We start from the raw sequence: 13,324 nt of genomic DNA, 5'->3' as shown, positions 1-13,324 counted from the left end.
AGTAGTTAACTCTACAGGATCACTCTTAGAGGTGTATGAATGAAACACAGACATAAGCAACACTGGTTGTGAAAGAGATGAAGAAAACGACTTCCAGTAATTTTTCTATTCTGTCAACTCCAAAATATCAATACTAGCTAAACTTTTCCATCATGAAACTATATACCAGACAGACTGGCATAATGAAGCTAATATACCCATCACCAGATTTAATGGTGATTAAGATTTTACCATCCTTACCTCGTTTTTGCCCATTCTTCCTTTTCCTGGAAGTGTTTCTAGCAAATCCCAAATGTGTCACTTCTTCCTCACATACTTCAGTACACTTTTTATGACGTCATGCCATGCGGCTCACAATGGCCTAGTATTCCACCTTCAGCAGGAGGCTATTAACTATCAATGGATTTAAACGGTGATAATCTTACCCTAATACAGCACATTTTCCCATTAACCTTTTAACCAGTGGTTTTTCTCATCACTTGTTGCTGAGTCAGTTATTGTACTAACAATAAAAATTGTAATTATCTACTCATTCCACTCCTTCCATGGACTAGAATTCTGTGGTCACTAGCAACGACAGAATTCCGATGATGCTGAAATAAGGTTTGACAGAAAAAAGCAGAATATATTGCTTAAAGTATTTCTCTTTGTATTTGAAAGGTAGGGACAGAGAAACAGAAAAGAGATAAAGCAGCTCCTATCTGCTGTTTGCTCCCCAGATCCCAACATCCAGGGATCAGCCCGGTCAAATGCAGGAACTATTTCTGGCTTTTCCATGAGGATGGCAGGGAGCCAGCTACTTGGGTCCCCCCTTTTGCCTCCCGGGGTACACAACAGCAGGACACTGGGACTGCGAGCCAAGTCTGGACTTGAAACCAGGCACTCTGGGCAAACCACAGGTGTCCTAAGCAGCATCTTAACTGCCATGCTCCACAGTGGCCTTGCCCACTACTGCAGAGTGCAAATAACAACCCATGGATTTTATAAGTGTTAAAGAACACTTACTGCTCATTTTTCAACTAGTTAATCAGCTAGTGCTCTGAAAAATTTTTGTAAAGGTCAAGGTTCATGTTAGAACTTAACAAAATACCAGAGTTCTTCCTAAGCTCTTCTGATGATCTAAAGGATAACTCCAGGCCAGGTAGTAAGTACCTTGAGCGTTTGTCACACATTTTCTAACTCCTCTGAAATGAAATAACCACAAAGTATGCTGCAGACCAATATTTAGCCATTACTGCTGGCTCAATAAGAACTTATTGCAGCCTGATAAACACTTTCCATAAAGCCCACCAAAATCATTCTGGGGAAGCTGTAAGTGATCAGACATCTACAGATGTCATAACAGCACTGTGATAAGATCGTATTTTTTTCAGCTGCAGGCAGGCAGTTCACAGCACCTGTTGCAAAGGAAGCCAGTCCGCTCTGCCATGAAATGAAGCTTTGTAATTGTTCCAGCAGATAACCAGAAATGCCTTGCCTGCACAGAGGAGTGACGGGAAAGAGAAAATGAGTAACTGTCACAACCCTGAAGTACTTACATCCTACAAATGAGATAAGCCCTTTCTGACACAGAGTGCCACTCTGAAAAGAACATGGGCTTTGCAATGTCACAGAAAACTCTCCTCCTACCCTCCCTGTGCCTGGGCCATGTTTTGAATTATTGCCTAGGCTGATTCTTCTTAACAGTAAAATGGGAAAACAATATCCACCTAATAGGTGCTGGTGAGGAACTGGACCTGGAGTACAGCAGACTCACTAATACTAACTTTCCTATGTGGACTGACAAATATGGACATCCACTCTGATTTTGAAAAAGGTAATACTTTCTCCTTATTAGAGGTGTATATTAATTACTATAGTCCCCAGCCAATCTTACAAAGGCCATCATTAAATATGGATACTAGTGGGCTGGTTTCAGGCTTACTAAAATGTGCACCTGTAATGTATGTAGAAACATTTGATCAAGGAACATATTTAGTAAATCTCAGAATTTTGGAATTATCTCCTTTTGCACACATTCTGACTTGAACCAAATAACTACTGCAGCCAAGTGTTACACTTCGGAAACAATAAAAGAGGGTGAGTGGTTGACCTAGCAGTTGAGACACTGGTTAGAATGTTCATGACCCAGGCTGGTCTGCCTAGGTTCAAGTTCCAGTCCTGCTCATGTGACCTTGCGGGGCAGTGGTGATGGTTCAAGTGCTTGGTTGCTGCCAGCCAGGTGGACGGAGCTCTGGATCATGGTGTGGCTCTCGTCATTGGCCACGGCCCACCCGGCCCAGCTCTTGCAGCTGTCGTAAGCATTTCAGGAGTGAACTTGTGGGGGGGAGTAGATTCTCTTTCTCTCTCAAATAAAGCAATCAAAAAGGGACGCTTTTGTATTGACGGGGGAGAAAAATTGAAATAGCAACAGAGGATAGTGAAAAAAGGTATGAGCGACTTTGATAATAATGTCAAACTTGGAACTACTAGTGTGGGTTAACTGAGGGCTGATCTATCTTCAAACACGTAACACAAAAGGCTGTTTTAGAAGTCAATCAAGCATTATGCTGTGATGAGATAATGTACTCATAAGGTCAGAAACACTCCATTTTATACTTCATTAATGTGGCATCTACAACACGTGATGCTGTACAACAGTATGATTGTGTTTAACACCACTCATTTGTACAGTAAATGGTTAGGGTGATCAATTTCATTGTATTTCAGCACAACAGAAACTGGAAAAAACAGATTTTACTGGGAGGCAAGAGTGAGAGTTGAGTTGGATTCCTGTTACCCACCTGCAACGCGCTCTCAGCCCAGCCTGCCCAGCCACTGTCAGCATCTGAGGAATCAATCAGCTGTTGGAGCTTGAGCTTTGCTTGTCTCGCTCTCATTCGCTCTCCCTCCCTCTCTCTCTCTATATATATGTATGTATATATTTGTCTCTCTCTATCTATGTATGTATTTCTGCCTCAATACAAAAATATTTGTTTTTAGTAAGTTAAAACTTAAGTTGTGATTTCCTCCTCATCATAGGATGTTAAAGTATTTCTAATTTTTGTGATTGGGTTGTATACAAGCTAGGTATCCCACTGTGCATTGAAAGGGACTCTCAAATTTATCTGCATTAGGTCAAATATTATTATTTGGTGCTGAAATGTTAAAATATTAATGGATTATATGACTCATAAGGAAAAAATAGACCAAATGCTAAAAACAGCTGAAACATTTTATATTCCATCATCAGTTTATTAAGTTGTATTCATTTATTTGCTATCTATGAAACCCTGACCCAGAAGTAGGTTGCTGAATGTACTCTTTAAAAAAGTTAAATAAAGATTTATTTGCTTAATTTCATCTACTTCAAGGGTAGAGAGAGAGCCAGAGAGAGCCAGAGAGAAAGTCAAAGAGTTCCCGTCTGCCAGCTCACTTCCCAAATGGCTGTAAGCCCTGGATCTGGAGCGCCGCCCAGCTCTGAAGCACTTGCAGAACAAGCTGCTCCTTCCAGAATGTGTTAGCAGGAAGCAGGATCAGAGGCAGAGTCCGACCAACGCTGCCATGGGAGGCAGACATTCCACAGCGGGGCTTCAGTTGTGCTAGAATGCCTACCTCATGACTTTAATTCCTAACAATTAAAAGGCCATTGTAAAAGCATAAATATATATTCTCTCTGACATAGTGTATATATATGTGCATGAGTGTGTGTATATTCTAATATGTGGACTGTAAAAGAGGGAGACTAGCCTACTGGGAATTAAAGGTATGAGGCACTATGTATCTCTACTTCCAAACAAAAGCTTTTCAATGACACTTATAAATTTACCTCTACACTATGATACTAGGTTTTATACCTTTGTGCTTATCATGTCATGGTACATTTAAACATCAGAAAGTTAAACTTGTATCTTATACTTAGGGACTGTTCTGTTGTGATAATACGGGGTAAAATGGTAGGAGGGGAAGATGGGGATGAAGAATAAGGGGGGAGGGATGAATCCCTGCAGCTACAAAATCCTATCATGGAAAACATCAAATAAATAAATAAATAAATAAATAAATAAATAAATAAAGGGCCATTGGGAAGAATGGGTATCTCTTCAAAGGTTCTTGTGATTCTGGAATAAAAATTTCAGGACTGAACAAGTGCTGTCTGGAGATGAACTACTTTTAGAAGCAACAGCAGTTTCTGGAAGGTCACTCAAGCTTTTCAGATTGTTGAGGATCACCAAGATAACTGCCCTGTTTCTTATTGTGGGAAACAAAACTACCGATGCAGTAGACATGAGCTCCTAGAAGACGGGGGAAGCATCCCCATCCCAGACACCTTGGCTTTCCAACGAGTGCCAGTGTCAGAGTACATGCAGTGACCTGTGTGCGACCTGCTTTACCAATGACACAACAGTGGCAGTGGGGCCCAGAACCTACCGTCGGGAAACTGGTCCGCGTCGTCGTCAAACATGGCTTCCCTGAGTGCAGACTTGTTGAAGGGGCTGATGCTATCGGAATAGTTATACGGGTTATAGTCTCGGGAGCGTGGAGAGGAGTGAGCAGGAGCTGAGTGCAGCAAGGGTGCTTTATTATCAAGAGCTGTTTGGCCGGAGTCAGTAGCATCGCCTCCTGCTCTCGGGTCAGCCATCCCAGGACCACCACACATCTATGGACGGGAAGGGGGAAAAAGCATAGCGAATGAGCTTGTTTGCAGGTACCCTAAAGGAAGCTTTCCACCGGTTAAAATGTCCTTTTTTTTTTGGTAAAGCAAAAATTAGGGATAAAATTTAAGTAACGACAATCAATGTAATGAATTAAAATCTATATTCAAAATGCTCAAGCTCACAGTGTAAGACATGGGCACCCATAGTTGTAACAGCAAGCAACAATCATAAAAGAAGGTTGCTTCTAATGAATATCACAGCTGCTTGCCTTGGCTTGACCAAACAACACAATACACTGTGACCAGCTAGACACGAAGGGACATTCATTAGCAATATTCAACGAAAAGCTGCCTGGTTTCACTGAAAAACACAAAAAAGGACTTATTTTAGGTAAAACCAGAGAGTGAGAAGAAAAACCCTTTTTCCCCATTTAAAGATTTGTTTATTTAGGGGCTGGTATTCCATATGGGCACTGGGTCGTGTCCTGGCTGCTCCACTTCCTTTATAGCTTCCTGTTCATGCCAGGGAAAGCAGCAAAGGATGGCCCAAAGCCTTTAACTCTGCACCTGTCTGAGAGACCCTGAAGAATCTCCTGGCTTCAGATTGGCTCAGCTCTGGCTGTTGTTGCTTTAAAACAAAAGAGATTTATTTATTTATTTGAAAGGCAGGTTTAGAGAGAGAGAGGAGAAGCAATCAACAGTCATACACACAGACACAGGTAGATCACTGCTCTGCTGGCTCACTCCCTAAGTGGTCACAATGGTCCAGGCACTTGGTCTAGACTTCCTTTACTGCTTTCTCAGGCACATTAGCACAGAGCTGAATCAAAAGTGGAGCAGCCAGTACTCAAAACCAACACTCACATAGGATGTTGGAGTCACTTATGGCAGGCTGCATCACAATGCTAGCCTTGAGAAATCCCTTCGGCTGGTTCCTGCAGTGGCCAGGGCCAAAGCCAAAGCTGAGAACTCTGTCCAGGTCTCCCATGTGGGTGGCAGAAACTCATTTACTCAAGCCATCACCCGCTGCCTTCCAGGGTCTGCATTAGTAGGAATATGGCGTCAGGAGCCAGAATCTAGAAGCAAACCCAGGTACTCCAATGTAGGACACAGGCACCTTACAGGCTAGGCTAAACATGACCCCAGATTCCGCTATCAAGACAATATATCATACAATGACAGCATATCAACAAAGTAAAAGAAAGTCAAATTTAAAAAGTGTAAAGCGCTTGATAACATTTGGAAGAATGCTGATGGAGCTTTGGATACATTAATAGACTTACCAAAATATTAATACTAATCAAAATCATAATCATCTACCAGGTAACTTGTGCGAGAATGTGACAAGCTATCTGCTAGGCACTGAACGAATTTTCTTCAAATATTTCATGTGAACCTAATGCAAGCAGGCATTGTCCTTGGTGTTGGGAACAGATACTCAGTGAACAAAAAGGAGAATGAGTTCTATACTCATGGAGTTTATATTCTAGAGGGAAGAAAGGAAATAATAAAAACATTTGGAAGTTGATTTACAAACGGGACACAAAGTGTGATATTAAAGGAATCAGGAGTGCTGGGGTGCAGGAGGTGTTTGCACACTGAGCAGGGTATGGTTTGCGGAGAAGCCATTTGAGCAAAGACTGAAAAGAAGTGAGTTAATTAGCCAGGCACCTCTCCAGAGGAGGAACGTGTCAGGCAAGGAAGAGCCAACACTAAGACTCGGAGACAGGAACACGCTGGGAAAGTTCAAGGAACCAGCAGGGCAATGTGGTGTGAAGAGCGTGAACAAGGACAAATCGTTAGCAGACAAGGTAGGGAGGTAAAGGACAGTGTCCATCATGTGAACTTTGGCCTTTGTTTTTTTTTTTTTTAAGATTTTTTATTTTTATTGGAAAGGCAGATATACAGAGAGGAGAGACAGAGAGGAAGATGATTCACTCCCCAAGTGAGCACAATGGCCAATGCTATGCTGATCCAAAGCCAGGAGCCTCTTCTGGGTCTCCCATGCAGGTGCAGGCTCCCAAAGCTTTGGGCCATCCTCGACTGCTTTCCCGGGCCATAGGCAGGGAGCTGGAAGGGAAGCGGGGCTGCTGGGATTAGAACCAGTGCCCATATGGGATCCCGGGCGTGCAAGGTGAGGACCTTAACCACTGTGCCATCGTGCCGGGCCTGAACTTTGGCATTTGTTCACATAGTTGTTCTCAGAGGAGTGAAGACAGACTACAGGAGGTCAGAATCAGGGAGGCCAATTAGATTCCTAATTCAGTAATGTAGGTGAGAGAGATGATGGTAAGGATGATAATGATGGCTTGACCCAAACAGACAGCCCTGAAAGAGAAGTGGTTGGATGCTGGATACCCTCTGAAAGTATAGTCAATAGAGTCCTGACTACAGAGGATAAGAAAAAAAACTCAAAATTCCTTAGCCTAAAGTTTTTGAGTAACCAATATTGACATTATTTGCAATATGGAAGAACAACTCTAGGGGAGAGGATCAGTTTGAAGAGGCAGGTGAATTGGATGGATATGAAGTTGGACTGGTTGGAATCATGATTTACCGTACTCATGGTAACTTGTAAGGTAGGTAATACGTCATTTCATAACAAAGACACTGAAGACTAGAAATGACAACTAGCTAATGACTGCCTTGAACTAGGATTTAAGCCAACCTGTACCAAAATCCTGTATCATGCCATGTTTAGAAAAACAAAACCGAGTCTCAACTGAGCAATGATTTTTATCAACCTGTTTCTGCTACCAAGTGTTTGAGACAGGAAATCACAAATATGACTTATTTTGTCTTAACAAGAGTCAAGTGGTCTTGCCCATGTTCTATCTTTCTTTCAGAATGCTCTAAATATACGCTGGTGTGCAGAGTTTACTGCTATCTGCAGGTCTTTACATTGCTATATCTTTCATGGTACATTTATTATTACTTTATTTAGGTTTCAGAAACAGGCTCACTTTCCGCTGAGGCATGCTGTGACCTAAATCTTCATAGGAATCATTTCTATATGAAAATTTAGAAGGAATTTGCGAGCAGCAACTTTGTCTTTCAAATCTAACACCGAAAACAGTGCCTGCCATGTGGCGAGTGCCATGAGATTCTCAAGTAAATATGCGGATAGTGTTGGATGTCAAGAGAAGTATTTACAAATAACAGAAAGCGAAGTTTAGGAGTCATACTTTTAGTGGAAAAGGAAATTGCATGCCATCTAAGAACATCAAATACTCACTGAATCTCCGTCCTCTCGTTTAGAATCCCTTTTCAACGGCTCATTCATATCTTCTTGACTACGGAAGCTGAAATTCTGTATTGCTTCAGTAACACCTCGAAGAGAGCTGTAAATATCTTCAGAGTTCATATTTTCTGTGTCATAATCAAATGCACTATAAAAAAAGACAATAACTTTTATTTATGTACAATTTTAAAATAAAAAGACTTCTGACATGACTAAGAGAATAAATACCAGATAAGAAAAGGTATATTTCCCAACGCACAGGTAAGAAAACAAAACATGGCAGCTCTAACAGGCTAACAGGCATGTCCCTTAACCTCTGCGTTCCTTCACCCAGTGTTACGGCCCGCCACGTGAGTAATGGGGGACGCGGAGAGGGGTCTGAGGGATTGTGGCCCAGACTGGAAACAGGGATGGTGGAAGTCTCGCGAAGCCTCTCAGAGGCTTCCCTTTATTGCCTTCTCTCTTGACCTTTCACCTGCTTCTTGTTTATGCTTTACCCCACACCCTCATTAGCACAGATTGGCTACAGCTGAGACCAGGTGCTTCTAGCCCCAAGCCCACCCCCTGTAGTGCTCAGCTTAAGGAGTGCTAGTCAACTCCTTAGCCTACAACAGGTTCCCCTTTTTTATTTTAAATTCTTTTGGAATGGCAGATGGCAGTGACAATCCTGGCTGCTGTGATCCCATTATCTCCATGGTAGCATTCACTGCTCTGAGATCCTGTAAAAGTCTCCACTTCCCTGATTTCTTTTTAATCACGAAAATAGGTGTATTCCACGGTGACGTGGAAGGGACAATATGTCCAGCAGTTAGCTGTTCTTGAACTATTTCCTTAACAGTGGCTATTTTTTCTGTAGAAAGGGGCCATTGATCAATCCAAACGGGTTGAGAACTTTTCCATGTAATCTTCTGTGGAGTAACCTCAGCTGCCACAATGGCCTCTAGGGAAAATGCCCTAGCTCCCTTCCTATCCTTCTTAGGGTCCACAGAGATTGGTTGAGTAACTCCTTGCAGCTTTCTCCCTATACGTTTCCCAGGAATGTAGCCATACCTCTTCATCTGCTGCATAGCTAATTCCTGACCAGATAGTAATACTGCCCCCATTTGTTGCAAAATATCTCTCCCCCATAGATTAGCTGGTAGGCCTGGTACCACATAGGGAGTAACATGGCCACCATTTCCTTCCTTATCCCTCCAGGCCAGTGGTCTGGAGCTAACTAGGGGGTTTTGGGTCATCCCCAATCCTTGCAGGGTGGCCAACCTGGGGGCCAATATTTCTGTGAAATAAGAGTGGTGTTGGCACCAGTGTCTAGGATTCCAGTAAATTTCTTTCCTTCTATACTCAACTCCAAAGTAGGGCGGCTTGCCATATCAGCAACCCAATAAATAGAGACATCACCAATGGAACCAAACCCTGTTTTCTTCTGTCCAGCCCTACAAACATTATCTGACTTCACCATGGGGAGCAGCACTAACTGTGCTATTTGTGTCCCCTGGGGCAAAACTGTAACTCCCTCATGAACACTGACTAAAAACTTTAATTTCTCCTGTATAGTCTGCATCAGTCACTCCTGGGGTAATGTGAACTCCTTTCAAGGCTGTGCTGCTTCGTCCCAGCGGAAGCCCTACAGTGTCAGGGGGTAGTGGCCCATAAATTCCTGTGGGAATAGCCTGTACCCCCATTTGGGGTGTCAATACGATGTAGGAGGTGGTGTGGAGGTTCCATCCTCCGCTGCCTGGGCTCCCTCGGACAAGGTCATGAATGGCCTTTGTCCCTGAGGGACAAACTGAATCGCTGCCCCGTACATTGGTGCTTGCGGGGCCCGGGGCTGGCCCCTGTTCCCGTTTCCCGGCAGAGACGGCTGCCTGGAGAAGTCTATCTTGGACCTGCATTCATTTGCCCAATGTTTCCCACGATGGCATCGGGGACATACTCCTGGGGTCTGCCTGTCCCTTTTAACAGGAGCCTGTGCACGACCCTGGAACGGGCAGTTCCGACGGATATGCCCTAGCCGGCCGCATTTGAAACATCCCTGTTTCATGTGGGCCCCTGAGCCTATGGTGGTGCCACCATGCAATGCCTCTGCAATGATTGCACCCATTATCTGTCCTTCCCCGATGTCCTTACAAAGTTTAAGATACACGTTAAGGGGTTTATGCTTCCAAGGTCTAATTGCCTCCTGGCACCATTTGTTGGCATTTTCATATGCCAATTGCTTTACGAAAGGCATGGCTTGATCTTCATCACCGAATACCCTACCTGCAGTTACCAGTAGGCGATCTACAAATGCCTGGTAAGACTCGTTTGGACCTTGGACAATTTTGGAGAGATGTGTATGTAGCGAGCTCTTTGGTGATAAAGACTTCCAGGCCCTTACTGCAGCAGCAGCAGTCTGAGCATAAACACCTGGGTCATAATTAAGCTTATTCTGTACATTAGCAAAATTCCCATCTCCTGTCAACATATCATGATTTCTCTCAGGAAAGCCTGCTTGGGCATTTTGCCGTGCTGTGTCAAGGCAAAGCGCATAGAACTCGGATTTCCACATTAGAAAATCGCCCCCATCCAGAGTGGCCCTGCAGAGCTGTTTCCAATCAGCCGGGGTCAAATTGGTAGGTGCCAAGGCTTCAATCATGGAAACAGTGAAGGGGGCCAATGGGCCATACGTGGCAACAGCATCCCTCAGATTCTTTATGTCCTTAAAGGACAGTGCCAGGTGCTGCCTGATTCTCTGCCCCTGCTGATCTTCTACCTAAACTACTGGGAAGGCAAAGCGCCTAGCAAGGGTAGCTGCCTCAGGGTCTCTCTGCTCCTGTGCTTGCTGAACCCCACGTTCCACAGCTGAAAGAGAATTTGAAAGCAGGGGTCCAGTGCAAGCCCCAACAGTGCATCCACTCTGTTCCTGCCTCAACTGATGGGATAGGCGCTGTAGCTGCTCCTGTAAATCTTTTACAACTGCGCCTAGATATGATGGCGCCAATGGCTCAGGCCGCGCAGAGGGTTCTGTGCCTGTCCAAGAGAGATTTTTGCTTGGCACACACTCTACAGGTGGAGGATCCTCGACAAACTCACTTCCATCTTTTTCCTCTTCATCCTCCTCAGAAGAGGACCGCGAATTTTCTTCGCGCACTTTCTCCAGACTTTGTCTGGTTTGGGGTTCCTTCTCCTTTTTTACCCTGGTTTGCAGCTCTCTCCTCCTTCTAATGGATAATTTTTACGGCAGGGTCGCACCACTGCTTGAGAGGATGGCCAAGTACTTTTTGCCAAGTGCCAGAGAAGGAAGGTGACTACAATGAGAGCAAACCATGGAAATGCGTCGCAGACAGTTTCAGAGAAACTCTGTGAGGCCTTAAGCTTAGTGTCGGTGCCTTGTGAGTGGAGCAGATCTCTGATTCCTTTAATTACCTGCATTTTAGCAAGTTCTTGCCCCATGATAACTTTACTTATGCCCCTGCAAAAATTTTTTAAACTTGCCTCTAGATTTCCGGGGTCCCTCAGATTGTCCCTCGTGCCTCAAGTTGAGGAGAAGGTCTGGGGATGAAATTAATTATGCCCCTCCAGAGTTAAATCCTAAACTTGCCTCCGGATTTCCGGGATCCCTCAGATTATCCCTCGTGCCCCGAATGGGGAGAAGGTCTGGGGATGAAACTAATTATGCCCCTCCAGAGTTCCAGGGGTCCCTCAGATTGTCCCTCGTGCCCAAGCGCAGGGAGAGGGTCGAGGGTCTGGGGATGAAATCAGTTATGCCCCTGCAAAATTTTTAAATTCTAAACTTACCTTCATAGGTTCGGGGGTCCCTCAGAAGTCCTTCGTACTGTGCCCCACGTTAGGCGCCATTTGTTACGGCCCGCCACGCGAGTAATGGGGGACGCAGAGAGGGGTCTGAGGGATTGAGGTCCCGACTGGAGGACAGGGATGGTGGAAGTCTCTCGAAGCCTCTCAGAGGCTTCCCTTTATTGCCTCTCTCTTGACATTTCACCTACTTCTTGTTTATGCTTTACCCCACACCCTCATTAGCAGATTGGCTACAGCTGAGACCAGGTGCTTCTAGCCCCAAGCCCACCCCCTGTAGTGCTCAGCTTATGGAGCGCTAGTCAACTCCTTAGCCTACAACAGGTTCCCCAGGGTCACAGCAATTATTCTAGCCTGAACAGTTTGTCCTTCTTCAAAAATGTTCAATTATCGAACGGTCAGCAAACTACAGGTGGCTCCAGATTAATTTCTGGTGAGAATTTACCTGAATGTTGTTTTTGTCTACATTCTGGGTGTAAGAGAATATTTTCAAATTATGTCACAATTATTTTAGTATACATCAAAGCCGAGCAGCTGGGACATGAACCAGCGCCCATATGGGATCCCAGCACTCACAGAAGATTTAGCCACTGAGCCATCACGTCGGGTCCTACAAATAGCTTCAAAGACAAGAACTTTTTTTTTTAAACATTTTTAATGATTGAAAAGCTCAAGTGAATATTTTGTAACATCTGAAATTATATCAAATTCAAATTTCACTGCACATAAATAAAAATTTGCGGGTCCGGTGCGGATGTGTAGTGGCTAAATTCCTTGCCTTGCAAGTGCCAGGATCTCATCTGGATGCCGGTTCTAATCCTGGTAGCCCCATTTCGCATGCAGCTCCTTGCTTGTGGCCTGGGAAAGCAGTAGAGGACAGCCCAAAGCTTTAGGATCAGCACCCATGTGGGCGACTGGAAAGAAGCTTCTGGCTCCTGGCTTCAGATCAGTGCAGCTCCGGCTGTTGCGGTCGCTTGAGGAATGAACCATCGGATGGAAGATCTTCCTCTCTGTCTCTCCTCCTCTCTGTATATCTGACTTTCCAATAAAAATAAAATAAATAAAAATTTACTGTATGTCTATGTTTGTCTAGATGCTATCTGTCGTTGTTTTCATTCTGCAACAACAGATACGAGTAGTGGTTACAAAGAGCACAGGGTTTAAACACTTCCCCGGGGGCCATCTAAGAATGGTAATCTGCAGATACAAATCATCACGGAAAATTATTATTATTGTTATTATTATTTTACCTTGGAGATAGAGTATTCTGTGATGTGTTGGTAGGAGAAGTGAGAGGACTGGACCAGTTGGCTGGTGATCGTGGTGTTGGCCTCGTCAAAGGACTCCCCATGGAATTCTAGTGGAAGGAGACAGGTAAATATTAACCATGACTATTACACTTAAAGAAGCCATACAACTACGGGGTTGAAGTATATGAACAAATCATGTTTACAGGGCGGTATTTTAAGCACTTAAATACTGTGTTTGGTTTATGGGGGAAAAGTTCTCATTCAGAAATCTAACTTGTCTTTTGCTGTTCTCTTTCTTGCTCCTAGTTCTCTAATACTATCAACATCCTTTTCTTCATGGCCCTAACATGATCCTAAACTAATAGTTTTATATTAAGTACCGTTCTGAGCCCATTTCCTTCTTCC

General features: G+C 44.0%; 1 protein-coding gene across 23 annotated transcripts in view; it reads right to left on the bottom strand.

The window, feature by feature from the left end:
* Positions 1-13,324, bottom strand: part of CLASP2 (cytoplasmic linker associated protein 2) — a 160,505-nt gene that overhangs the window by 10,544 nt on the left and 136,637 nt on the right. For all 23 annotated transcript variants that reach the window (XM_040964567.1, XM_040964524.1, XM_040964531.1 and 20 more), the window contains 3 exons: positions 12,920-13,026; positions 7,872-8,025; positions 4,411-4,639 (listed from right to left, as the gene is read on the bottom strand). In XM_040964567.1, the coding sequence (XP_040820501.1) occupies positions 4,411-4,639; positions 7,872-8,025; positions 12,920-13,026 (490 nt within the window). The remainder of the gene's footprint in view (positions 1-4,410; positions 4,640-7,871; positions 8,026-12,919; positions 13,027-13,324) is intronic.

The sequence above is a fragment of the Ochotona curzoniae genome, unplaced genomic scaffold (assembly GCF_017591425.1).
Source record: "Ochotona curzoniae isolate NIBS_2020 unplaced genomic scaffold, NIBS_Ocur_1.0 contig_1302, whole genome shotgun sequence".
In the NCBI taxonomy this organism is placed as follows: domain Eukaryota; kingdom Metazoa; phylum Chordata; class Mammalia; order Lagomorpha; family Ochotonidae; genus Ochotona; species Ochotona curzoniae.
This window is presented reverse-complemented; position numbering and strand designations above follow the sequence as displayed.